The sequence below is a fragment of the Pseudopipra pipra genome, chromosome 13, assembly GCF_036250125.1.
Source record: "Pseudopipra pipra isolate bDixPip1 chromosome 13, bDixPip1.hap1, whole genome shotgun sequence".
In the NCBI taxonomy this organism is placed as follows: domain Eukaryota; kingdom Metazoa; phylum Chordata; class Aves; order Passeriformes; family Pipridae; genus Pseudopipra; species Pseudopipra pipra.
Window position 1 is genome coordinate 19,637,254 of NC_087561.1, and position 27,997 is coordinate 19,665,250.

A 27,997-nucleotide genomic window follows, 5' to 3' on the forward strand; every position below is an offset into this window, starting at 1 on the left:
CATTTTCACATGTTCAATGCTTTTATTTTGTGCTGTCAGTGCAAATTAACCACCAAAGACTATCACCATATGTGCAACAGCTTTCACAAAACAAATCTTACAAATATACAACAGATCAAAATGTTATTCTTGTATTTCCAGTCATGAAATCTATGCACTATGAAGGCAGACAGAAGAAACACAGCTATGATAAATATGTGACCACTAGCGGCAAAGCAGCTTTGTTTTGCAAAATCTGAGAAAGCCAACTTATTTTAAACGTTTTCACCCTCTAATGACTCTATGCCAAATTTTTATCTATAGTTGTAGTGGCAGCCTATTTCAGTGTTTCAACAAGAACCAGGTGTTCAAGTGTTCAGTGCAACCTCTCAGAGACACATGCCTTTAGTGACAGCGCTTCTTTCCACACACTTTATGCAGCCACATTCAGGTTGTGTTCCCTGCATCACAGATTGTGTGTACCTTTTTCCTATGCTTCCCTAATCAACTAAAACAACATCTTGTCAACTAGGAGCATAAACCTAAAGAGAAACATGAAATATGAATGCAGCTTGATCAAATGACTCAGCCCCCCAAGACAGGATAACATTTACAAAAATATATTAACAATAGTTGACAACCAAGAAACGAGAAACCAAGAATGAGTTTCCAGCTCCCAGATTTACATTCCTTGAGGCATGTCATGAGGTACAGGGTTAGGTGAGGCAATATAGCTGATTTGGTGTGGTGGTCCTGAGCTCACAGCGTTGGCCATTTGTGGTGAGTTTCCATGTGCAGGATTTACTGGGTGCCAGGTACCAACATAGTGATAGGCAGGTACCACAGTGTCAAACCCAGGCAGAGGCTGCTGGCTGAAGGGGTCAGGCACAACTGGGTAATACACTGGTCCATAGGATAGGGGTGGAGGCTCTGCATTTGGGAAGTTACCTTAAAAAACAGAACAAAATGCACATACACAGACTTTAACCAAATTCATGGCCTTTTTACACTGTCCTTCATTACTATGAACACAGCAGGACTCAAATACCAACCATTTGCTGGTGCTTCCAAGGGAACCTGGACTTCAGTCTGCCGAGCATCAGTGAAGATCTGAGGTACTGACTGATCCAAGGCAGGAGCTGGCTCAGCATATGCTGGATAAACTTCTACTGAAGATGGAGGCAGCACTGGCTGTACATACACCATGGAAGGCCAATAGCTCTGATGGCAATACTTAGAGAAAAAGAAAAAAACCCACAAGGTCAGGCATATAAGCACATACTCCCCCCTCCTCCAAATCGCTACTGGTTCAGATCTAAAGTTAGGAAAAAGTGCATTTTTTACCTTCCTAGCCCCTTGAAACACCAAACAAATAAATAATAATAAAAAAATACCACCTACCAGAAATGATATTGCAATACACAGCAACAGTCAGCTTAGTTCCACACTGTTGTTATGCCAGAAGTATTTACAGAGGAAGAACATTCCCACCTACTGGCTTGGTCATATTCAAAAAGATTTTTGATATTTCTTCGTTTGAAAAAGTTCACATTACTTCTTTTACTTCCCTGACTAGCAGACTGACACTGCATATGACTACTGGAAGAGAAACAACTCTTCAACAGAGCAAGAGTTTCCAGAACACAAAGAAATGGTGCTAACCAGTCTGAACACAGCTGTACAAGTCCTAGAAGACTCAAACCACACATCTTTAAGTGGTCTTTGATGTCTTGTCTAAGTACACAAAGTTTCTTAAGAATGGCTCAGGTTCTCTGCCCTATCTCCACTGAAAGAACAATATTTATTCACCATCCCCGGCAAAAACAAAAGCAAATCCAAAAACCACCACCACGACCCAGAGTAAAATAACTTAATATACATACAGCATGCTTCATATTTTGAGTTAGAACTTCACTTCCTGAGCCACACTTTGATCTCCACCAAGCAAGCCAATATGTATTAACAGTCAGGAGCACAGGATGCACATTTAGCACACTTAGAAGTGTTCAATACATTACCATATTTGCCAAGAAAACCAGCAGTTCTTACAGTTTACTATACTCATTTTAAAAGTGCTTACTTGCAATCCCAGATTGAAGTAATACCGCAAGACCTTTGTATCTGAAATGAAAGGATATGACGTTAAAGAGCAGAGGAATAAAAACCAAGAAGCAAAAGCAATCTACACACATTAAGAACGTTTTACTTTCAGCTACTCTTACGTAATGAATAAGAGTATCTTAGCACTACTTTTTTTTTAAAGTTTCAAGGGTAAACAATGTATCTTGAATAGAAGTGGCTGTTAATGCTAGCTTATCTTTTTAACTTAATCCAGTTAGACTTTGTGCAATAGCAGAGCATTTGTCTGACCAACTTATTATTTAACTTCAGTGACTACATTAGCTTTAATTTTGGTTTACTCATCTTGATTACTCAAGTGGTAACTGCCAATGTTGTTACAAGTCTCCATTGTCTAAGCAACTAGGATTTAAGCAAATCTGGCTTCCCGTTACTCTTGAGGTTTTAAAGGAAAAAGTATTTTCTCAAATAGAAATCAGATGAGTCCCAAAATGAAGTTGACCACTAAAGGCCCTCCCTCCTTCACTACAGAAACGAGAAAGGGTTTGGAAGCATGCAGACAGGCAGAAGCAGCCTTCTCACACACCTCTCAGTGACAATTCACCAGAGCTGTTCCATACACAGTTTGTACACTGCCCACGTACTGCAAACACCCTTACTGGGCTGGCACCCGAGACAACAGGCCAGCTCCAGAGACTCCAGCTTCACACTGCTGCTGCCCAGGGTTAGTCTGTCTCTGCCACCACCTCCACCTTTAGAGCTTTGTTGAACCATGGTCACAGAGACATGTCAATGGGGACCACACAGGCAACGACCCTAAGACCTTCCCACCCAGTTCTGGGGGTCTCACTGGTTGTTACATCAAGTGAGAAAACAGAGGCAAGGAAGGAGGAATAAGAACATATTCCTTCCTTCCCCTTCCTCATAAGGGTACTCAGTTCCCTGCTTTCTTGCAAATAGTCTTTTACTTCTGTCTTCCATGTACTGAATCATTTGTCCCCAGGCAAGTACATGAAATGCTGAGAAACAATATCAGATGTGTGGAGGAACTTTGAAACCACTTTCCAAGCACAACAGGGTCTTGAACTTGGAAACATATTTCTGACTGTCCAAAAACAGTGAAGGAGTTTTAAACCTTTAGAGTTGACCACTGAAAGGAAAAAAAAGAGAGCAGGTGTTTAATCCCATGATGCAGTTCTGGAACTATGCATGAGAAAAGTTGATTTCTTAGATTGCAATACAGCTTTGTTTTAAAGGCTCAGGAAGAGCAAGTCACCTACTGCACAGCACAAACTTTGCTTTAGCACAGCTGGGAGCTGACACAGAGAGCAGGGAGACAACTCAGAAGGGGCAAACCACTAAGGGCTTCAATTCAGCAACACCTCAGAGTTACCATATATTCTCTACCAGGGCCTTAGATCAACAGTGCTGCCCCATCCCCCCATGTCCCATGCATTCCCAGCCCTGCTCCTCTGTGGTACTGCATGTGGGATTTTGCTGCAGGAAGGCACAATGTCAGCAATGTAAACTCCAGTCTTAAAATGCATGAGGATTTGTTCCTCTATCATTGCTGCCAATTTTCAATTCTTTTAATGTTCAGCATATCTGATCAGGTCAACAGTCCCCACAGCTATTTTAGGAAGTGCACACAGATCCATCCTTATGTCAGCTTACTTAGTCCTGGAAGTGTTGGTGATCTGGCTATAACATTGACCACAGTCACTAAAACATTAAAAATAACCCAAAGGCCTACATGAATGCCAACTTTTTAGTATCTAGCTGAAACTGCATCCACATTTGGAACAAGTTGTTTGTTGTTTTTTTTTATCCAATTTTATTCTTTGTTTATGCAAATCTATGCAAAGCAAGCATCAGAGCAGAATGAAATAGCTGCTTCATAGCAGTGATAACAGTACAAAGGAAGAGCTGAGAGACTGAAGTGACACACTGATACTGGAAATACTGCTGTCTGTGGAATGTACAGTAGGAGACCAGTCTTCGTTTATATTCCTATTTTAGATGTCCAGAAATCAAGTAAGTCTTCAGTAAAACACTACAACTTCTATGAAGCAATAGCTAAGCCCAAGAAAGTTACCCACCCCTAATGAAAACACAAAGACCACGCTGACTGCTGATTAAAAGCTCAGCTCGTGACAAAGTTTCTACTCTGCTGATGGGGAGCTCTGGCCAACCCTGAACACTGCTGCAGTCTCTGGAACACACTTCCATCAAGCAGTCTTTTATCAACACCTCCTTCAAATACAAGGGACCAAGCAAGGGTAGGACACCTAAGGTGACCATTTGTAAGTCCAAACTGCCATTAAAACAAGATCCAAGAGGCTATGAAAACTGGAACAAATGCAGGTACAACAAGTAATGCTAAGGCACACAGCAGGTTTTCTTCCCAGGTCAGGGTCCCCCATCTATAGCAGGCCTGCAGGTATCTTTAGCAAAGCACACAGAACTCCAGATCAAGTACACCCACATACTTTACCCTATGCTACCCCAAAGCTGCTGGATTTCTTAATCTAAAGGCCATTCAGATTATCATATAGTCTAACAACATAAATGCTACATGCAATTAATTAGCAACCTTAAGATCCTAATTCTAGAGTCTATGCCAAAAAGCACGTGGCCAATATTATGCAGAGTGACTCAGCTGAAGAGCTACAGGTGGGGTCTGAAGAGGTTATTAATCCACATCCACTCCAGCTCCTTGTCAGCACACTTAACACCCAATTCTCCCAAGTGCTGAAAGCATCAGCTAAGGGCATTCACCTAGAGCTGAAAAGCATGAGCTCTGATGTTCCAGGATCTGCCAGAGTGATGGTACCACAGCAGGGAAGTGGAAAACAGAATATTCAAGATGAACAAATCTGGGAATTGAGAGCACAGGCAAGACAGCAGAGTAACTGAAGAGCACAGCAGCAGGACCTGTGAAAACAGCAGGCCTGGTCTCTGCACACTCATTGCTCAGTGGCTGAAATGTACCTTAAACACTGTCCTAACTGATGACAAGGCTACACATACAAGGAACAAGATGACCCTACACTTAAGCCCTGGTTTATAATACCACAGAATGACATCCTGGAGCACAGCACAAACAGCCCACTGAACTGTGCAACAGCACAACTTTATAAATACAATTATTTTAATCAGTTATGAGAAAAATGATTACTGTGCCACAAACCAGTATGTTATAGGCCAAGCACCCTCCCCCTTGACATTCATTTATTTAGGGTGCCATCTAGAGCTGCAGTAATCACACATTTGAGTCAGATACAAACTTTCTATTCAAAACTGGGAATTAAAATGTTTTAGCATAAGCATCTATAATATTATTTCTCACTCCCTGTGAGCTGCAAAGAGCTATTCCTTCTCACTACTGGTATTCTGTCAAGCTTCCAAGGAGAACACAAGTCAGAAGTGCTGAAGAGCAGCAGGAGTAAAAGCACAAAATACCATCATTACCTCGAGGCAGATCACTGCCACTGGGATCACAAGAGTAAGCTGGAAGAACAGCACCAGCTTCTCCCACCTCACTCACTGGAGGAAGAGGAGCTGAGTAAGTTGGGAATGGCACCGAAGAAACTGCTACAATTGGAAGGAAACAAATGTCACGCAAAAAGTCAACTTTGCCATGGTATGTCAAATGAACAAGGTGCTCAGTTACACAATTAAGCATGCACTTTGTCACCACAGTGCCCCTAAATTCAGGCTCTAACAAAATTCTCTTTAGCAATCACTTTAAAACAAGTCCAGATGAAATTCTGAAACCAGATGGGAAGGTTCCGATCTCTGGAGCCTTAATTTTATGTCTATCTGCAAGCTTCATATCCCAGATAAGAAAAACTGTCTTTTTCAATCATTTCTCCATATTAGATAGAAGGCAGGCCAGACTTCTCTTATATAATTGTCTGCCCTAGAACAACAGAGAACAGATTAATCACTTCAAGTCATCGGAAGTGTGACAATAAGCCCACAAAAACAAGACAAGGTTCAAGACATGTCAGGCCAAAAATATTTTGGACAGCCTACTGTTAAACATTCATTAGGTATGAAGGAATAACACATAAGCAGGTTGGCACCGGTGAGCAGACAGCTTTGAGAGCTCTGCTGACTAAACTCTCAAGCAGACTAGAAAAAAAAAAAAAAAAAAAGGTTAAGAAAAGTGAGACAGAACTGAGCAGAATAGAAGGTGGAGGTTTTTTGGATGCTAAATGAAGAGTTACAGAAGACATGAAAATTCCTCCTTGCAAGAAGAGAAAATGAAATTTTTTAACAGACACTTCCAGGATGTTAAAGCAAATCCATCTAAGGGGGCAAGTGCACTATGTGACCACCCACAAATCTGATCTCCTTGCACAGAAATAAGTAAGCACAGAAGTAACTGAGGGTCACAAAAATGAACCGGACACTTGTGTGAGTCCTGAAACATCACAGCCAGTGACTCTTCTGGAAGAGACAGTGAAGCCTCTGGAACAGTATCTCAACTCCAGGGTGCTGCCATGAACTTCTGTCTTCTAAAAAGAACTTTCTAGCAAAACTCTTGGCTAAAGGTGGCAAGGGGGGAAAACCCAAAGCAGAGACCTCCAATTCCTATGCAAATTTGGGGGCAACTGCCCCTTCAAAATAAAAAGTCAGCAATCAAGTTACAACAACAAAGTAATTTTAAACCAAAGCAAGTGACATTTCTGTTTTTAAACCTTTTAGCATTTGTTTTGGATGGGGGAGGGGAGGGAGGGCAAAATAACTGCAAACTTAGAACTGCAAGTCCAGGGCTGCAGCGCGTACACTCTACCTGGCCTCCCCACAGAAAAGGGAGATACTATGACAGGCTGAACTGCTGTTTGGGGGGGAGTTGCTGTGGTGACACTGGCTGGAGTGGAGGCAGCAGAATTTGAAGAGAGGCCTGTAGCTGGAGCAGTATAAACATCTGTGGAGGCTGAAACTCCTGCAGAGTTCACCAACACCTGGAAAAGAGTCAGAGCATTCAGCAGACTGCCTCTGCAACTGGCTTTGACAAAGACTACAGAAATACAACATACTTCAAAAATTCTCACTTTATATAAATCATTTTGGAAATCCTAGCTGTAAAGGCAGCTAACTACCCAAATTCTCTAAAAATTGGCTCAAAAAATACCAGTTTAGAGTTACAGACACCTGCAAGGCATCTTCTGGCTCTTCTGTTTTGCTTGGTTTTGTTGCAGCAAATTGTAATCTTTGCTGCAAGATGCTGCAGGGGACCCCCACAAACTGACACAATGCAAGCAGAGTGGTTTCCTCTCCACAGGGCTACCAGGATAAAGTAGGAGATAAAGTACCAGATACTACCTTCTGGGGATAGCTGTAGGAAGCCCCTTCCTCGTGAGGTGACACCGAGACAGGCCCTTCTTCCTGAAGGGATTCCAAAACCAAGCATGGTCCATTTAAGTGGCAAAGAAGCCACAAGGCACACACCCCACACTCCTATTTTTTTTTTTTTTATTTAGGGACTATACACCCACACAGATCATCTTTCATAACTCAAGTAAAAGCAGTTTTGTTCTGACATGCACAGGACTGCTTTCACACCCACTGTAGAGCAGCAGGTGACTAAAGACTTAGTTTCAAATTGAAAAAATAAAACTCCAAGGTCAGTTCTATCATAGATGAGATCTCTTCAGTCCCACAGTGGAGGACTAAGATTAGCTGGAATACAACTTGAAAGGCAGCATGATAAAAGCAAGTGCTGTCTGGAGTAGAAAAAGAAAAGTAAACAGCACTCAGATAGACATTTTCTCTTCCACAGAGCAAAAGATGAAAAATCATTCATGTATCCAGTGCAATTCAAACTTGACTGCTGATAAAAACCTCACTATTTAGGGAGAAAAGGAGGGGGAATGTATAAATGAAACCAACATGCCTTTCTAAGAAGTCTCTGACCTGCTGTGTTAAGCCTGCATCCAAGGACATTCCCTGTGAAGAATACTGCACACCTCAAGAATCCCACATCTGAACAGACTGTGACTAAAGCTTACCAAGTTTGCTGTAGGTTCTGCTGAACTAAATACTGGTGCAGTTTCACAGTCAGGATCTGGAGGGCATAGGCAAAATTAATTGAAAAGAGCTGCATTAAATCTAATCCTTCAGAAACATATAAAAATGTCTTAATATTACATTCACCAAATATTCTATCAGTAAAGACTAAATTTTTATTTACCTGGAGGTGCATAGATATATTCTTCATGAAATTTTCCTACAAGGGAGATAGAACAGGAAGCTTTGATTTAGGGAAAGGGGGGAAAAAAAAAGCTTGGAGTTACAATTACATTTTAGTGCATCCATTACTAACATGTTTTAAGTATCATCTTGCCTCATGTAGAAAAAGTAAATAAACACTGAAGCTACTTGGTGGAAGAACAAATGGTGTTATCAAGGCTGACATTACCAAATTTACACCATGCATTTTTAAGCAGCAACTTAACTTGCTACAAACCTCTACAAAGGTGCTGGCTAGCAGCTTAAACAGAAGAGACACATTTGTAACAGACAACAAAGAAATATAATGTGTTCACACACATATTCAGAGCTCGCAACAAAGAGATCTCTAGGAGGTGTAAGGACCCCCCTTGGACAATCAAAAGCACATTGAAAAATTTATAAATCTGTTTTTTTGCCTACTAATCCCTTAAGAACTCACCATTTTCACTTATTGCTTCCTCCTCTGAGGAATTCAGGGGCTGCTTGTTAGGTGAAACAGAGTTCTGGTTTCTCCTTGCTACCCAAAATCCTGATGGACTATGGACAGTGGGAGCAGGACTACTCTGGCTCTGAAAAGCAAACTCAGAAGCATGCATTTAGAAATAATTTAAAGCCTTTCCATGCTCCACCCAGATGCACACACACAGTAGCAAGAGGCTGGCAGATGAAGCTTTCTGCAACCAAAGCTTACTGAAGTATCATCTGTGTGTCCATTCCTATGCACTTGATTCCAACAAAACAGTTGCAGCCACATTTCCTTCCTTTATCTTTTGTTCTGCCTAGAATACTTAGGCAATTTTTTATTTCAAGACCTCCCAGTGTTGTATGCTATGCAGTCAAGTTGCTTCCTCCCAGAACTCAGTCAGCTCTAACAAAGCTGAAAAGGAGGAAGGAGACCCCAGAACAGCCAAGACTGCTACCTCCAACATATACTACTGCATTCCTCATTCTGGAGCATCTGATCTACTAACAGCAGATCAGTTCACCCAAATACTCCAATTATCATGGACAAAGGTTATCTTTAGTCACCACCAGTGAAACCCAGGGGTTACTGCTGGCACAGACACCACTGTCTGCACTAACTCGACCCACACATGCAAGCCTGTTTCAGAGAGCAGCACACATCAAGTTTTCCCAAAGGACTCCAACATTTTACATGCCCTTTGTGTTTGCACTGAAGTCAGTACCTAGCTACACCACAATTTAAAAGATATAGTTCTCTGAAGCAGGACTATAGGATTGAGATGCTCGAGTAAAAGAACTCGATTCACTGATGGCTGAGGTGACACTCAAAATTCTCCTCAGAAGACATAAAAGATTGATAAAGTGCTTAGAGAGGCCTGAAAGATTTCCAAAGTGGAAGCAGAGGTTGTAAGTCAGAAGATTATCCCATCAGGCCTCTAGCAGGATGGCAGAGTCCTCTGTGGGATGCATCTTTCCCCAGAAAATGTCATATTCCTTTACTAAACAAGACAGAAAAAAGGCTTTGGCATCAACAATACCAAAGTCAGTGAATGAACATGAAAACCTATTCCTTAGGAGCTGGAGGTACACAGTCTAGCAGTGGGGAGGAAAAGCCAGTAAGCAATACTGATTTCATATGGAAAGAAGAAATGGCAGGATAATCTGTCCTTATTCCTTGACACTCTTGGAGAAAAATCAGAGCAAAAATTAAAGATCTAGTGCATGAGGGCAAAGAAAAAATGACTGCTCCTGAAGCAACCCTGAGCACCTTCCCTCTCCCTCATTTAAAGATATTTGTTAAGTTCTCTGCTTTAATACAGTTCAAAAAATTCAAACCTACCAAGCTTTTTTTTTGTTTGTTTCTAAAAGATCTGCTTTCCTATTCAGATACCTCTTTATCAGTTGTTTTTTGGTGTTTTTTTTTTGATAGAACACCCAGCTTTGGACTAGGCTTGGACTACAAGAAAAAGATGTATTTTAAAGTTTAAGAATACACTCTGCCACTTTATCTACAAATCAACAGAAAGACTGTTTTACAAGAAGTCTAGATTCGTATTTTTTCCAGTTTCTATAGCAGAATACACTGTTGCAGGAACAACATGCTAATTCAAAACTACCCAACTACAAATTCACAGAAACAATCCAGGCTATCACCATACAGCTTCTGAATCCCATTACTCAAACAATAAATTACAGAGTGGCAAATAAGTGAAAAGCTTTCTCCCACAACATTTAGAGTGAGACAGACATCCACAGGAGGAAGAGATTTTGTTTTGTTTTTCAAACTGCAATAGAAAGGAGAAACATGGCTTTATGTTTATGAAAATATACTAAGAAGAAAACAAGTGCTGCTGGTGAGGATACAGAGAAAGAAGGGGAATATTTCGAAAAACTAAGGTTTTAGGCAGATTTTACAGGATCTCAACTAATTTTAGTCTTCCATGCTCAAAGACATTCACTGCCAAGCCTTATTCCAAGAAAAAAACCCCAAAGCTGCTGCATATTTAGGTAAAGAAGTGCTGTGCATTTGTACAGTTTTTCCCTCCTCCTCTCTCTCTGAGAGGTTTCAGCTTACCCTTTGTTCATAACTTACTGGCAAGGTAGGAAAAGCAGCATCATTCTCTCCTTCAATCTCATAGAAAGTCAGAGTTTCTTCTGGCCCTTGAGGCTCCTCTCCATGCCCTGCCAGAAACCCATCCTGACACTCCTTATTCTCACACTGCATCTGACGGCGGCTCCGGCTGAACGAGCTTCAAGGACAAGAAAGGAGGGTAAGAATCACCACCAGCTACAGTTTCACCACTGGTTTGGTGCTCATTTTTAACTCTTTTTTTTTTGCAGAGCCACAAGAACTCCTCTGTGCCACTAACAGCCAGTTCAGCCCTTCATGTCCCACCATCCTCCCCAATGCTTGGCTGAGCAGTGTTTGGTAGAAGAGGTTTACGGTCACTTACCAGGACCTGCAGGAGAAATTGTCCTAGCTCTGATAACATCTCTTTCCTGGCCTGGGGTTGAATGCTATTTGAGGGCCAACCATGCTGTGCCTGTTTATAAATTGGGCAGACCCCCTGAGTTTAAAGGGGGAAAGGTGCAATTGCCAGGAAGTGCCTCTCAGGTGGAACTCAGCTGTGGTTTTACCTATCAAGCAGCACAAACTCTCTCCTAACTAGTCTGCAGCAAGAACGAACAGAAAACAAGTGGTCACCTCAAGACAGTTTTCCAAGACTTCATACCTCAGCATCCCAAATCCACGGTGATGTCTCTGAGGGTTCTGCTGATGATAGGGTTTGTAAGGTGCCATGTTTGCAGCACCCTGGGAGCAGTGAGCTGGAGGAGAGCGCCCCGAAGGAACACTGTGCTGTAGGCGGGGTGGAAGAAGTGGCTGACCCCTGCTATAAGCCACAGCCATAAAGACTTCCTTTCCACGAACTTTCTTAAGCATTCTCTTTCGTGTTTTCATACCCATTTCTGCAGTTTTCATTGAGGACAGAAGAGACAGATTTACACCTTAAACCCGAGCTATATTCTCTTTATCATTTGAGAAGATCTAGTATTTGGACACATGGCAAAGGAAGAGCCAGTAGCCTATCACAGAAAAAGTGCATCATAGCTATGCAAAGTTCAGGCCCTTCTTTTGAAGGCTCAAGCAGGTATTCTACATTATGAGAATACAAGCATCTCACATGTTAAGTACTTTCCCACCTTCAGCTAATCAAATCAGTACTCTCAGTATTTAAAATCTCTTTATGGAGGCTGAACTTATTTAATAAAAATAAAAAAACCACAACTCCTCCGAATTAAACAATTTCAATCCATATTTAATTGGCTGGGGAAGCCCTAGTCCAGCCATGCATCTCTGCTAATGCCAAATCAGACAAGCTTTCTGGTTCACTGATGCAGTCTTTATATAAGGTTCTCAAGAGTCAAATTTGTTTTCAGTAATTTTGAGCAATAACCAATTTGCTCTGTATTTCAATGGATTTGCTCTTTTGCAAAGGCAAATTCATCTCTGTCTGAAAGATAACTTTACATGAAACCCCTGCAGCGACCAAGTTTTGTATCACAAGCTGAATTAAGTCACTTCCAATATCCAAAGACTGCTACAGTTACAACTGTCACAAGTGTCTCCCCTACTCTCCCCAGCTGCTCAAAACCTGTACAAACCTATTCCTGAGAAGTGTCCACCTGTTATTTTCTGATAGGCTACTCCCCTTCGGTTGTGAGCCATGTTCCAAGCAAGGACAGGAGCCACTTGAGTCACTGGCTTCAAGTTTGCCAAAGGAACTGTATGTCTGCACAAAGAACACAGGGATGTCAGCAGTGCCCCAAGGATACACTGGGCACAACTGCACAGCAACGGGAGCTGAAGCAACACCGAGGCAGCAGAAAACATAACAGCTTGTGAAAATAAATAAGCTGTTTCTCTGACACCAAGCACACATTATTGCTACTTGTTTAATAAAAAGGGGCAACCTAGGCTTTAGTCTCAACCCTATTTACTTCCTGGTAAAGGATGAATGTTCAAACAGCAAGGGGGGGAAAGGGATTTGATTCACTGAAGTGCCAATTATTTAGTTGTTTGGGTACAACATAAAAACTCCAACCAACAGCAGAGGGTAATTTGGTATCTCTGAATTAAGCCCAAACTGCAAAGATCACTTTCACTTTCCAGTGAATAAAGAGCAGCAAGATTCCACAGAAAGCATTACACTAATGATTTTGGTCATCAGAAACTCAAGAGAAAAAATGTCCTGCAATATTCTCTTTGAAGAGTGACAGCCAGTAAGGAAGTAATGCCTCGCTTTTATTTAAAAGCCAAAGTTCTCTTTTCCAAGTACCTTAACAATCCCATTTCAAGCATCTGTGAGAACCCAGAAACTCAACTAGAAAGAGTTCAAACTTGAAGTAATCAGCAGATTGCTTACTTTTCTGCCAGCTCCTCAACAAACACAGTCAATGTGTTGCCCTCCTGTCCAACTTCCTGGATGTGAGCATTGTAATACCTCTCTCCCGGCTCCAGACGCACCTGGAGAGACAACAAGGGGAGCTCTAAAAAAATCCCAAACTGCAGCAGAATATTGTCCACAAACCACTAATAGCAAAGGCTGCTCCCAGCCAATCCTGTGTTACTGAGTTGGCCCAGGAGTCTCAAATACTTCTTGAAATTACAGGCAAAATAAAGAGCACTGTACTACCTTCAGGAAGGAAGGGAAAAGGAAATAAAATCAGTCTGGTGAGTGACAGAGAGGTAAGATACCTGCTTCCTAACTTATTTTTATACACTGTGCCAAGCAGATAAGTACCAAGGAAGATTACTTCTTAGGAACTTGAGAACAGAAGATAAAACAGGAAATTGGAAAGGAAAGCTCTGCTCAGCAAGAAACAAGTCACTAAGTGAATCATCAGCACTACTTTAAACAGTGATTAAAAAAAATAAGCCCTGACTACACACAACATCAGAATACAAAGAGAACTGACCTTCCTTTCAGCATCTCCTGGTCACATCATGCTACTCTTCCCTTTCTATTTTATATAAGTATTTTGCTACATCACTGCTGAGAAAGACAAGACCATCCAGAATTTTTGCTGATACCCAGTGAAAAACTCTGAAGACAACTACCTTCAAAAAGCACATCCTGTACATTTTGAGCTCTCTGCCTGCACACACAGAATGTGTATGACTGGTTCACAATGAATTTCCAAACTGTTTTTCCTTCACACTACCCAAAGTTTAAGGGGAGATTTTAGAAAAAAATTACACTAAAAAGAAAGTCAAATTAATTGCTACATGGAAGAGAATGAGAGAAGCCTTGGAAAATTCTATGAAATAAAATGGTTTACCATATTCTATTTTAAGCAGTTTTAATAGTTTATCAAAACTGAGTCTCCTTTGAGTACTAACCTGACACTTGTCTCCTAAATAGTACTGTCTCCCAGCAAACACCATGTAGTCAGTTTTTTGAAGCTCTAAAAATAAATAAAAATTAAAAAAAGCCTTTAAACTACTGTTCTTTCTTCTTGTATCCCAAAAGTACTTCATGACAGCATCCAACTGTAATTAATAGGCCAATTGTCATTTCCTACATATACCTGAAAACATTCCCCATAGTAACAGTGAAGTAACTGCAGATGTTCTAAACCAGACCATAACCAGGCTAAGTCACAGACCAATAATAACCAGATAATGCAGTAACACCACTACTTCAACGCTACAGTGTCTTTGTGGTGATACAGAGTTAATCCCACATTTAGTGCAAATGCTGGCATTCACAATTTTGGGCATATCCTGTCTTGACAGAGTGCTGGTGGCACTTGGCAAAAGTGAAATGTTATCCAAGAAAAGCTGACATTGCCTAAGGTCTCCTTGCTCCCAGATTTCAGTGGGGTTCTCTCAATTCCTTGCCTGGATTCTCTACACATCAGTGTTCCACACAGATAATTGGTTACTATACTCTGTTCCAAGAATTTTAATGACCCACATTACTGCTTACACAGTTTTAAAATGCTGGAGTTCTGCAGTAGGCAAAGCAAATCAGGTCAGACATCAAACATCACTTAAAAACTTATCCTTCTTGGTAACCTCTTGCTTTACAGATCAGCCACAGTGTATGCCAAAAAGCAGCCAACCTATCCCAAGCCACAAAGACCATGCAATCTCTCCAGAATGTAAAAGTCCACGATGGCTGGGGAGCAGGAGAAAAACCCATCTGACAGATCTCAACGTTAAATTTGAGATCTTCATTATTATACAGTTCTGAGGCCAAAATCGTGCTATAAAAAGAAGTCCTTACACACATACTGTAACTAAAAATTCTCAAATTTGGTTGGTTTCCAACACAACAGAATGGCAACACAGAGTTGTGTACTTTGCTTTGAGTCCTCTTACTTCCTCTATACAGTCAGTAAGTAGCAGAGAGCAGATTTTAGCAACCTTGTACCATTACACAGTATCAAAAGCAGTGTATTTTGTACTTTGAATTGCAGACAAGAAACCAGCTACTAGAAAGAACATGTCCTACCTACAGGAAGAGTTTTTTGGCTTTCCCCTTTTCAAAGATACCTTTTCTGCTGTCCAGCCAAACATCAAACTCCACGTTTCGATAGATCGCAGAGTCCAGTGCCTTTAGCACTTTATAAGGAACAGGCATCTTGGGAGGATTTTCTGAAGGCTAAAACAGAGTTGAAATGCAACATTAACAAGTGCATTTCATGTGTTCAGCACAGCCTCTAACCTGTCAGCACCTGGGGATCACTTTAAAGTGCACAGATGCTACTTTCCAAAATTTTCACTTCCACTGTATCCCCTAAAAACTAAAACTCAAGAATAAGAAAACACATTTAGGTATTCAGGTGCTGAGCAAACAGATTTTGGAAAGTAGAAACAGGCTCGAGAGTAACATTTGGCATGTTTTTTATTTAAAAAGAATCAAAGGAATCTAACCAGACCAACGAAGCCATGACCTCAGAAACTGGTGGAAATTTCAGGTATTATATCTGAAAACAGGTTTTTGTAGAGTTTCTAAAACTCTACAAATGGAGTCCACACTACAGACAAGAGAAAAGTGAACCAGTTTAAACCATTTCTGGGGAAAAACAAACAACAGACCAAGAAACATCTGCTAAGTTCCATCTTCCAGTGGAAATGAAAATTAGCTAGGGGAAGAACTAGAGAATTTCAGAAAGGAAAAAGGCTTATCCAATTTAATAGAAACTCAAGGAGGACAAAACCAAAAGACAAAAGTAGATGGAAAAAATAAACCACATACTTTCAAAAATCTGTTTTTAAAAAGTCAAAAGAGGGTTTAGCCCTGACAAGGGTAACAACATACAACAGAAAAAACCAAGAACAAACTGGAAAGTTTTCTTCTCTAACTGACAAACCTTTTCTTCTTCAATGCCTTGTTTGAACTTAGCTTCCTCTGGATTGTCAGCATCATTGCCTTCCCAGTCATCCACCCTAAGTAATTGAAAATAAGATTACAACAGATACAACACATGATTTCTAGCCAGGATCAAATCAACCAGCTGCTCATACAACCTGAAAAAGCACCATGGTGCCATCAAGTGGTAGATTTTGCCTTAAACACTAGTGATGTGCAATGCAGTACAGGATAATCCTTTTCCAAACTTTAAGAGCAAAACCTTTACTTGTTCCAACATCCACTCCTAATGAGGGTACTGCTTGAGTTAGAAAAGGATGAGGGTGATCCCACTGAGTGATTGAATTCTTGCACTGTCAAGTACAAGACACCCTGTTCTAGGTCCCATCAAAGCAATGTCCAAGCATTTAGCATTGGCCAGAGGCAGCTCTCAACCTTTCAGAGCTGTAGAGGCTTAGAAGAGTACTAAGTGTCTCACTAAAAAACAAACAAACAATAAAAAAGCTTTGATGAAATAAGGAACAATTTCCCTTACAAATAAGCTGTCATTTTACAGAGTAAGACACAACTGTAACATAGCCCAGAGCAGAAGTTATTCAATCACAAGACACTTCCCAGCTCCAAGGAAAGCACAGGATTTACTCTTCCACGACATACTGGAGGTGTGTGCTCGTGTCATGACACAGCAAAAAGGGAGTTAACATTCCATAAAAATTCAAAGAAATTTGGAAAAGTTGTCCTCTGCAAGGTTTTTAATTTTTTTTGCTTCCCTTTTCCAGATCCCCTTCCCAAAATACTACCTCTTTTCTGATGCATTTCTGGGTACTTTTTCATGGAGACAACCGAAGTTTGCATCCTCACTTCCTACACGACCACTGTTTCTGTTCTTCTTGGATCCACTTCGAAACACCTCAACTGCAGACCTTAATTCTTCCTCATCCATGCCAAACACACCTTTGTATAGGACCTCATATAACAGAGCTGATCAACAAAGACCTCGATAACATGAGATTCATAAGAACCGCTGCAATTTTCAAGGTAAGCATATCTTCAGATATATCTACTGTTACAAAGCACTAGTTATATGAAATTTAATTGAGAATCATAAAGTAATTCAGGTGGGAAGAAGGGATCTTTGGAAGTCATTTGGTCCAATATCCCACTTTAACAGATTAAAAAAATGAGTATATATTAATCAACATACAATAAATGAGCTTCCATCTCTCTTCTCCCCACCCCTGAAAGCTGAAACAAACCCTGCCTATAAACGTATGAAAACATGTAATTCTCTTTCATAGAAAAATGATTTCGAGTTTACCCTGGCAAACAGCAGCATTCTCCTGAAATTGTTTTGTATACACAGAGTCATAATGGCCGTTGCCGGAACAACACAGTAAAATCTGGAAAAGAAAAAAAAAAAGGGGCAAAAAAAAAAAAGCTTTAAGGCTGGAATTATGTAAATCCAAATTCTTTCTACCTGATATCCTAGCTCCAGACTACATTATTCTTTCATTCTATAGTTGACACCAACTCACCAAGAAAACAATAAATATTCTCAATACAAATATGAAAAAGCTGTAGAATCAGCTTAAAACTGAATCCCAGGTAAAGTCTCTAAATTTTGCCAATCATACAAAAAACATCAATTTGTACATCCTGCTGTATTAAACATGAAATATGAGTTTGTTTCCACCTTACTTCCAAGACCACCAATTGCTCAAGAGATAAAATAAATGCATTAAATGCAGTACCCCTGAGACCCACTGTCCAAGTGTCAAAGGCACATTTCATCCCTCTTTATGAGACAGACAAGAAGAGTATTTATTTCTCTGGCCCTCAAAGCCTAACTTTTAATAAAAAGGATTGTGCTGCTTTCTGAAGGGATGCATGCAGATTCCTGCAGCAGATGCACTGGCACACTGTGTAAATGTGCACCAAACCCACCCTGGCACACAGCCACAGCCAACTGCAACCAGCAGAAGCTGCCAGGCAGCTACCAGCACTCTGCCAGCAAGGATGCTTCCCAGAGAGCCAGCAGGGGCTGGGGGGCCAGGGCCCTTCATTCTGTGAGCACTGTGTATTCTGCCAACACAAGCTCTCCCCTCCAGTGAGGATGAGCAACACCAGAAGGAGCTGCTGCCTGTATGTACAATCTAATGACAGACAGCTGCCAACACTTAATGAGAGCTCTGGTTTTGTAAAGCCCTGGAGGACAAACACACATTTAAACCATACTGCTTGATTTTTAAACTCAGCTCATTTTGGAATTAAATTAAGCTACACAGAAAACTACAAAGAAAAAGAAAGAAGTGAGTGCAAACCAAGTAAGTAATACTAATCAGCAGAAATCAACAGCTGCTGCAGCACACATTCAGAGCAGACTGGCCACTTTGGCAAATATAACAGCCCACACTGAAATCACACCACAGCAACTTAACTGGAATTGTGCCTGAACTAGTCACATCTGCATGGCTGCAGAAAACAAGAGGGCTCAGAGGGAAGGTAATACGTAGTATTTCTCCTCTATGTTCCTTCCTTTTGCCCCCAGCAGTAATTCTGCTGTAGACAAGCTGTTTCAATAGTTCCCATCCTTAACTCACATCAGTTTGTACGTCACAGAAATCAGCTTTAATAGATCAGTCCAATCCCATTAACTTCTCCTCTTCAAGAAAAAAAACCTGCATGCCTCATCTGACTTCAGGAAGTGGCACTAGGGGTGGGGAGAACACCTTCTATTTGCCAGTATGAGAAATGTATCTTGGTGTAACTCAGCACATTTCATTCTATGCTGTCAGGTTATTCAAATTTGCCCTGGGAAGTGTTTTTACACAAAGATTTCAGAACCATGAAAGAATATTACGGAGTTGTGATATTACCTCTTGCTATCAAAATCAAAGTTTTAAGCAGGAGTAACAGAACAGAGTGGCAGGGAACAGCACACAAATCCATCTCTCAGACAGGAAGCAAAGCTGCTATAACTGAGTTAACTGCTGTGCAAATCCTGTGCTTTTTCTGGGAGCTGAAGTCAACTCTGCGGTTTTGTTCAAATATGCAAGGGCACCAGAGTTTCAAAAGCTCAATCCCAGTGGCAAGATTTTACAACTAGGCAGGACTGAAGGTGAGTAGATACCAGGGTAGGAGGAAATTGCCCTCACTTCTGCTCACCTTGTCTTCAAAGTCGTTGTCTGTGGCATATGTGGGGGGCTTTCCAGGGTACCGATACAGGATGAAGTCTCGCCTAGGTAAGCAGAGGAAAAACAAGACTTACAAGAGCAAACTTTTAGTAGAACCATGTTATGAAGAAGTTTGCAGGGAACTGTTTAGAGAATCCGCTGTTGGTTTACAAAAAAATCGTGTGAAGTACTTTTCCTGAAAAGTGAATGCTCCCAATAAAGCAATGGCCAGATGAGTAAACACCACCTATCCTGAGAGGAACAAAAAAATTATGCAGGAAAGTGCATGGCATTTACTCACAGATGAAATCAAGGACTTATGCTGGTAGACGGGTGCTCAGACCTTGAGACAATTTATTTTTTTAGAATTTACAATTTACAAGACAATCACTAAGGGAACCAGTCCCCCTGCAAAAGGACTAGAACCCCAGTACAGAGAACTAGTAACTCGTGCCAAACTTCAGTTTGTTCCTTTAGTACTGGGCACAACGAGCCTGCAAAGGGAGGGTTCTTATTTCTAGCACTGGAGAGCCAGCCTGTTACAGGATAGCAGCATTTTTAGCAAGGCAGCAGCACCTCTGCAGGCTTTAATTTACCTCTGAAATAAGTATCAGGGTTTATGCACCAAGTAGGGCAAGTACTCCTCACTACTGGTGCTTTCAAGAAGGCTCACATGAGTTTTAGTCATGCTTTTAACTACCACAGCGTTTCCTCTACAGACAGCCCCTTGTTTTTCCCCATTTTCCATCCTTCAGCCACCAGAAAGTTTAACATCAACAGATAACAAAGGAGCATCCCTGGAAAGTGACCCTCCCCTTAACCCACAGGAGCTGGGATGGCATCATTTACATGTCAGTTAAGTGTTAAGGAAGCATTTCTCACCATGTTCCACATCTCAGTGACAAAGAGTTAGAAGGTTCTGGGGCCACAACCCCCACACCATCAACCCAAAACAAGGAAACATAAACAGATACTTACTTGTACATCATTGATAAAGCACTTATTTCCAGCTGGCCAGCACTTTCCTGCAAGATTATAAGATTACATAAAAGAGTAGAGGCATCTTCAACATCAACAACTTTGTTCCAGCTCTCTGTAGTATTAAAACCCCCATCCAAACTCATCAGTTTGTTAAAACAATCAATGCACTGGAAGTTGAGATATTAGGATTTGGGGGAGGGTGTGGTGTGGTGAAAGGGGTCTGTGGGATGGGATAGCCACAATTACCAAAATGAGTAAAACAGAACGGTTCTGGCAGCAGCTCTTAAAACACATCGCTCAAGACAGATTTGCTTTGAAATTAAAATCACATTTTTTTCAGAGACTGCGGCATTGATGAAGGTTACTGGTTAAAGGTTAAAGAAATAAAACTTTGAACTCTGGTATTTGAACCTGGGGGTAAAGGAAGAGGCAGGGGATTGCAAACCCTGATAAACATTTAATGGGAAGTATACTCCATGTTATTTGTTTTTTTCTTAGAGAAGAAATGCAATTTTGAGTAAGGTTTTATTGCCCAGCCTACAGAGATTGCTTCTTTGCACCCATACAAATTCCCCACTAAAAGTGGTACCGTACAAACAATTTTTTCATGGTTATATTTAGTACAAACCCTTAGTATTACTTATGCAAATGAGACCCCAGGATTGGGGTCCATCTAAAAAAAAATCGAAAGCTCAAGCACATTTTAAACTGTCACCTAATTACATTCCTTTTCTAGTCTCCTCAAATTTTAGTCTCTTGACAAGTATTAGATCAGTTCTTACCTTTGGATCTCTTAGTCGTTCTAGGTATTTCTCAAATGAGCCTTCCACATACTTTCAACAATGAAGAAAACAAATACAAAAACTTAGGCAGTTGGAAAACAAAGTTAAACCTAAACACTACATAACAGCTACTAGCTGTTGTATGGAAGAGGGCAGGGCAGGGGCTGGGGACATAAATATCAAATTTAGGACTAGTCTGCCAATTCCTATCAGTTTTGGGTTCTGAAGGGCTCTGGCCTGACCAGGGGTAGGAATTTAGCTCTTCCCTGCCTTAAATCATGGGAATGATTTGGGGTACCAACGTGGGAATACCAAGAGATTCTAAAAAAAGTTAGGAGCACCAGTCAGTGACCCATACTCTGGGGCTCATCTCCCTCCTAGTTTAGATTATTCACTTACATATGATTACTGGGGAAAAAAACCAACCAAATAAAAGCCCAAAACACAATCCCCAAACCCCACACCAACACCACACACGCAGCTGCACCCACACAAACTGCCACAGACAAAACCAACCAAAAACCCCACCCCAAACCCCCATGATTTCACACATACTGGAACCTTCCACTATCTTTTGATATTTGTTTCTTACTCTAAAGGCCTACATATTTCCTACCTATTCATTTCTGCAGTGGCTGCTCCGTGGAGATTATACACAAATAACTCTCACCCTGTTGCTTGGGTTTTAGTAACTTGGGGTGTGATTGCAACTCAAACAAGGCAAGGGAGCAGTCACCCTGCCACTTCTCTCTTACAGGCGGCAAGCCAGGCAAGGCACAGCATGTCCCTGTGGGCGTGTTTAGCGCGAAACCACACACCCCTGCCACGGCTCTGCCCGACTACACGTGCACCGCTGCCCCACGCAGTTACTCACGGATTCAAACTTGGACTGGTGCTGCCTCATAAAGGAGACACAAGCTTTCCTAACTTCCAGATGATGAATCTGAGATGAAAACAGCTGGAAGAAAATAAAAGTTACAGAGGAACGAAGGAGAAGATTTCAGAGGTCATTTCACGCTTCGCGCTAGCCTTGTTTCCCCCGCAGTTTGTAAAGGCTGGTAGCAGCCCAGAGTTTGTAAAGGCTGGTAGCAGCCCAGAGTTTGTAAAGGCTGGTAGCAGCCCAGAGTTTGTAAAGGCTGGTAGCAGCCCAGAGTTTGTAAAGGCTGGTAGCAGCCCAGAGTTTGTAAAGGCTGGTAGCAGCCCAGAGCCTGTAAAGGCTGGTAGCAGCACAGAGCCTGTAAAGGCTGGTAGCAGCCCAGAGTCTGTAAAGGCTGGTAGCAGCCCAGAGTCTGTAAAGGCTGGTAGCAGCCCAGAGTCTGTAAAGGCTGGTAGCAGCCCAGAGTCTGTAAAGGCTGGTAGCAGCCCAGAGTCTGTAAAGGCTGGTAGCAGCCCAGAGTCTGTAAAGGCTGGTAGCAGCCCAGAGTCTGTAAAGGCTGGTAGCAGCCCAGAGTCTGTAAAGGCTGGTAGCAGCCCAGAGTCTGTAAAGGCTGGTAGCAGCACAGAGCCTGTAAAGGCCGGTAGCAGCACAGAGCCTGTAAAGGCCGGTAGCAGCACAGAGTCTGTAAAGGCCGATAGCAGCCCAGAGTCTGTAAAGGCTGGTAGCAGCACAGAGTCTGTAAAGGCTGGTAGCAGCACAGAGTCTGTAAAGGCTGATAGCAGCCCAGAGCCGGGGCGGTGCGGGGGTCACGGACACGTGAGGGCTGGCGGCACTAGGAGCGCCCGGTGCCCGGGGCCGATCGCTCCCATCCTCACACACCTTCCCACCCATCCACACCCACACCCCCTCCATCCCCACCCGCGCCACCTCGCTCCGGGCACCCGGGGGTCTCCGGGAGCACCCCCAACCCAGCCCCGGCGGCGCTCGGCCTGAGGCGCCCCGGGCTCCCCCAGCCCGGCCGGCTGCCCACTTGCTCCGAGACGGCTCTGAAGAGGCAAGAGGCGTCCTTGGCCGTCATCTTGCGGTAGAGTCCCAGGCTTCCCAGGTACTCGTCCATGGCCACCTCGCTGAAGGACTTCTGCCCGAAGTACTTTTTCCAGCCCTTCTGCATCTTCCCGGCTGAGGCGGACGCGAGCTCGGCGCGCGGCGGCTCCGCGCGCGGCCGCCGCTAATGAGGGGCCGCTAATGAGGGGCCGCGCCCACCTGCGGGATGGCCCGGCGGGACCCCCCGGCCCCGGCCCCCGGGGCCTTCCCCTGCTCCCGGCGATCCCGCAGGAGCTGCCCCCGCCCGGGCCATTTTAAGCTGTCCCGTGCTCCCGGCCCGCTCCAGCCCCCGGCGGGAGTGCGCAGCCCTCTCCTTCCTCCCCGACCTGCCTTGCTGAGCCAGCTCCTTCAGCTCCATCGCTCCACATCCTTGGCTACGCAACCAGTGGGAACATCGGTCCAGGTGGTTATGCAGAATTCCCTGCGACATCCCTCCACGCTCCCGGGCCGGAGACAAGTTGCTGGCAGTAAATTTGAAATAACAGCTCTATAAAAATCGTTAAGGACACGAAAATCTTAGTTGTTCCTAAGAAAGTACTTGGGATAAACTTCGGGGATCGGCAAAAATGACACCTGTGCAGCCTGGTTATTCCACTTGATTAGGAGAATGCCTCTATGTACATTCAACTTCCTAATAAAAATTCCACTTAAACATCAGGGGTTTTTTGTTGTTTTAAACAACATCAGTAAAAAATCCCAAACAAATAACGAACTTGCTGGAAGGGCAATTAGCACTAGTTAGCACTGCAATTCCAGACCTTTACAAACCTAAGAGCCTGCATGAACGTTTGTAAACCCTTTGGTTTTCAAAACATTTACCTAAACAAATCAACATAGTTGACCATTTCAATGGTTTAAATGGGAGGCTCGAATCAGCCTCAGATTCATAAAATGGTCTGGGTTGGAAGGGACCTTAAAGATCATCTTATTCCACCCCCTGCCATGGGCAGGGACACCTTCCACTAGCCCAGGTTGCTCCAAGCCCTGTCCAACCTGCCATTGAACACTTCCAGGGATGGGGCAGCCACAGCTTCCCTGGGCAACCTGTGCCAGGGCCTCCCCACCCTCACAGGGATCAATTTCTTACCAATATTTAGTCTAAATAGGAAATATTGGGCTTTACAGAAGCCCAAACTAAGTCCCTATGGGGATAACACCGTGTAAATGGAGTGACTGTACTGCTAAGCCCATTCCTCTCCTGTGTTTTCCTTTGGCAGTGAATCACCCAAACGCAGGTCAGCTGGTGGGCAGTTCAGCAGCAGCACTTTTTTTTTGCAGTACTTTTCTCACCCAGATTCACCACATGCCCCTTTCTCTTTTAAGAGGCTTAAATCTCTCCCTTTTGACTTCTCTTTACAGATTTCTGTAAGCACATGAAGAAGGCTTCTGCTTATTTGCAGAACGGCACAGGAACATCAACAAAACCAGCTTAATTCCACCCGTCCTTGGTATATATGCCCCTTAAGAAGTAGTTTAGCTTGTCCTCATCACTGGAATTACCATCCCAGTGGAGATCTTGTGATGTAAATATGTCAGTCCGTGAAACCAGACAGTTCATACTCTTCCTCTGCTGGTTGGCTCTGTGCTCTTTTAAGCATAAAGCTGGGTGACTCTGGCACTAAATTAGAAACCATCTAATGCCAGTTAATATTAACAGACATCTTCTTTGAGGGTTTGCCCAAGCTGGTAGATCTTAAGTATGGGAAGACCTCACTACGAGAGCAGAAAAGTGGGGTTTTTTCTCACATTTTTATTCTTCTGTATTGTTTATTGAAACCCAACAACTTTATCCAAGAACAAAGCAAACTTTTCTGGCTGTCCAGGCGGAAAAGGTTTCAAAGTTGACAAGTCCATCAACTGCAGAGTCTCCACAAGAGTGCTGTAAAAACAGATCAAACCCAGAGATTAAAAAAAAGAAATCCACCCCAAAGGGAATTTTTTTATACACACAATTTTCTTTCTAGTTTTACGTACGTAATCCTTTAGCATGGAAACCAAAATAAGGACATGAAAGGAAGAGACCTCACAGAGCAGCAGGCCCCAACCAGAACTGGCTCTTAAGGCAGCACTGCTGAGAACATACTTCAGCTTTCACAGACCACCTCAGCTCCTTAACTTTTTAAGCTTCTGTGGTTGCAATGCTGGGAGACTGAACAACATCCAAGGATCTTCTCCATGAACCATACCAGGAAATTCATCCTATTTGAACACATGGCACAGTTCTCCACCAATCCCAGAGCCATAAAAACTGCTACATCAACCTGTTACTTGCTATTATCAAGCTGCAGACAAGGCTCAAATGCTTGCCACTGCCCAACAAAAAGAAATAAAAATTCCTTCCTGTCTCCATAGCTGACAGAAGCACCAAGATAACAAGTTTCTTAAAACTTGCTCAATATAAATGAATGCCACACCTAGTCTGTTAAGAAAGCTCTTCTGAAACATATGAAATCCTATTTGCAGGGCAAAGGAACAAGACGCAGACTAAAAATTAGGAGTTGTGTTTCCTCTGCCTTCAATTTACAGGCCATCTGTTATTTCTAGAGTGCAGTCTATCATAAGAGAAAACAGTAAGGTACAGTCCAAAAGGAGAGGAAATGGAACAAACAGGAGTCAGGATGAATACGAACTATCAAAAGGAGCTGAGTTTTTTGATGGGAGAGGGGATTTTTTTTTTTTGGTGTTGTTTGCTCGGTGGTTTGTTTTGGGAATTTTTTTTGTGTGTGTTTTTTGTTTGGTTGTTTTATTTTTTCCCCTGAAATGACCGGCAGTAGATCTGTGAAACTCCTTGTCAGAGAATATATCGGATTCTGAAAGTTTGGCTAAAAGGGCAGCCTGAAAAAGTAACTGAAAGACAGCAGTATTGAAGGTACTTAACCAGACAGCATCTGATTTAGGAATCCCCCTGAATCAAAGTATATAAGAGCATTATGAAGAAAGTAATACAACCACATGTTCTAGCCCTGTTTCTGCTTTTGGCTGGGCATCTGTATATGGCCACTGCCAAGAGGAGACTGAGCTATGTAGACTCCTGATCTGTATCAGTAAAGCCATTCTTATGTTTTGTTCTAAATGCTCCAGATACTTCTAATCTTGTTATGTTAGTGCAGCTGCACAGTCAACTTCAGCTCCTGTCCTTTACAAGGAAAGTGCACGTAGCAAAATGATGGAGTCCTGAGTCTGCAGGGAGGAACTGATTCCGTATGGTTTGTGGTTGCAAACTGATGGTCTAGGCTGTATTATTTCTAGACTTCAAATAAGAATCCCACAAATAGTGAGAAAGAGCAGAAAAAGACAGTAGTTTTTAGGTGCCTCTAGGATCCTACCTGACCGTTCCAAATTCAACCACTTCTATTTAGTTTAAATTTTTCCTCTTTTAATCTGAATACATGTGCCCTCAAAGGAAAAAGAAATAATTAAAGGGGCCACGGTCAAAAGGCTTGGTAAGTCTGGTCAATTAGCATGTAATGTTAATCTGTCCACTCTGGAAAATCTAACGTGCAAACAAATGGAGGTTACAAAGAAGGATGTACATTTCTTTGGCACATTCTGAATTCTGCAGTAACACAGTCAATGTGCTGAGCACTTGCCCAGCCAGGACAGCCACAGCAGCTGCATACCTGCAGTTACAGCAGAGGACATACCCATCTCTGTGGAGCTGTTTGGCCAGTTCAAGCTGATGGTTGTTCATCAGCTTGTCGTTTATTACTACTATTAGTGGTTTTCCTTTTTCTAGAGTCTCCAGACAGCTACCTGCACCTACAACAGCAACAGAAAACACGGTGAGAGATGAAATATCCTACTTGCTCCTGAATCGGGGGAGATTCTTGGAGGTGGACATTTAACCACCCACCTCTAACTGCAGACCTCAACATTAACAATCAGCCCACCCCCGAGCTGGAAAGTCACAGACTTCACCGCACGGACCCCCACTCTCGATCCAGGCGCACAGGCCCGGCAAGCAAAGGGGGCTGTACCTGCGTGGCTGATGACCAGGTCGGCGCTCCGCAGGTCCTCTGCCAGCGAGTCCTTGAAGCGGAACGCCTCCACCTCCGGGGCCGCGCTGCCGCCGGGCTGCGGCGGCTGCAGCGCCCCCCGACCCACCTGCAGCACCACCCTCTGGTACCCGCGGCTGTGCAGCACCTGCGGCGGGACGGGGAGCGGTGAGGGGACGGGTGACAGGGAGATGACAGGGGAGAGGAGGGGGCGGGATGACGGGGAGCGATAACGGGGACAGATGAGGGGCGGGATGGATGGAGGGGGTGTGCCCAACTCGGGCACCGGGCCCTGATCGGCGGCCCGGGTACCGCTGCCCCCTCCCCTTCCCCCAGCTCTTCACGCCTCTCCCCGCGGACACCCCGGAACGCTCCCGCCCTCAGACACCCCGGGAACGGCTCCCGCCCTCAGACACCCCGGAACGCTCCCGCCCTCACACACCCCGGAACGCTCCCGCCCTCAGACACCCCGGGAACGGCTCCCGCCCTCAGACAGCCCCGGAACGCTCCCGCCCTCAGACACCCCGGAACGCTCCCGCCCTCAGACAGCCCCGGAACGCTCCCGCCCTCAGACACCCCGGAACGCTCCCGCCCTCAGACACCCCGGAACGCTCCCGCCCTCAGACACCCCAGCAGCCCGTGCCGGCACTGGGGCGGGCGGGGCAGCTCCCACGGCGCAGGCGCCAGGCGGGGGAGGCGCGGGCCGGGGCCGCTCTTTCGGCCGCCTCACCTTTAGCGCCGGCGGGGAGCGGGCGGTCGCGATCAGCTCGTCGAAGCTGGTGGTGCCCACGGTGACGAACACGGACTTCATGGCCACCGACCGCCGGCTCCGGGCTGGCCGCGGGGCCACCAGAGGGCGCCGCGCGCCCGGCTCGGCGCTCCCGAAATGGCGGCCGCGCTGAGGGAGCTGGGCAGGCTCGGCCCTGAGGGGGCGGGGGCA

The 27,997-nt window shown here is 43.6% G+C and overlaps 1 protein-coding gene across 1 annotated transcript; it reads right to left on the reverse strand.

Moving 5' to 3' along the window:
- Positions 1-2: 2 nt before the first annotated feature.
- ALG13 (ALG13 UDP-N-acetylglucosaminyltransferase subunit) lies at positions 3-27,996 on the reverse strand. The gene is given in 28 exon segments (XM_064670426.1): positions 3-927; positions 1,032-1,212; positions 2,060-2,100; positions 5,530-5,652; positions 6,860-7,031; positions 7,393-7,455; positions 8,079-8,134; positions 8,261-8,320; positions 8,741-8,882; positions 10,859-11,015; positions 11,220-11,333; positions 11,499-11,733; positions 12,430-12,557; positions 13,191-13,291; positions 14,168-14,232; positions 15,326-15,434; positions 16,147-16,222; positions 16,946-17,126; positions 17,464-17,545; positions 19,311-19,383; positions 20,297-20,343; positions 21,082-21,132; positions 21,956-22,039; positions 22,989-23,186; positions 24,836-24,941; positions 26,683-26,821; positions 27,040-27,205; positions 27,788-27,996. Coding segments are annotated over 28 exon segments (3,297 nt in total). The 5' UTR covers positions 27,869-27,996; the 3' UTR covers positions 3-661.
- Position 27,997: the final 1 nt, after the last annotated feature.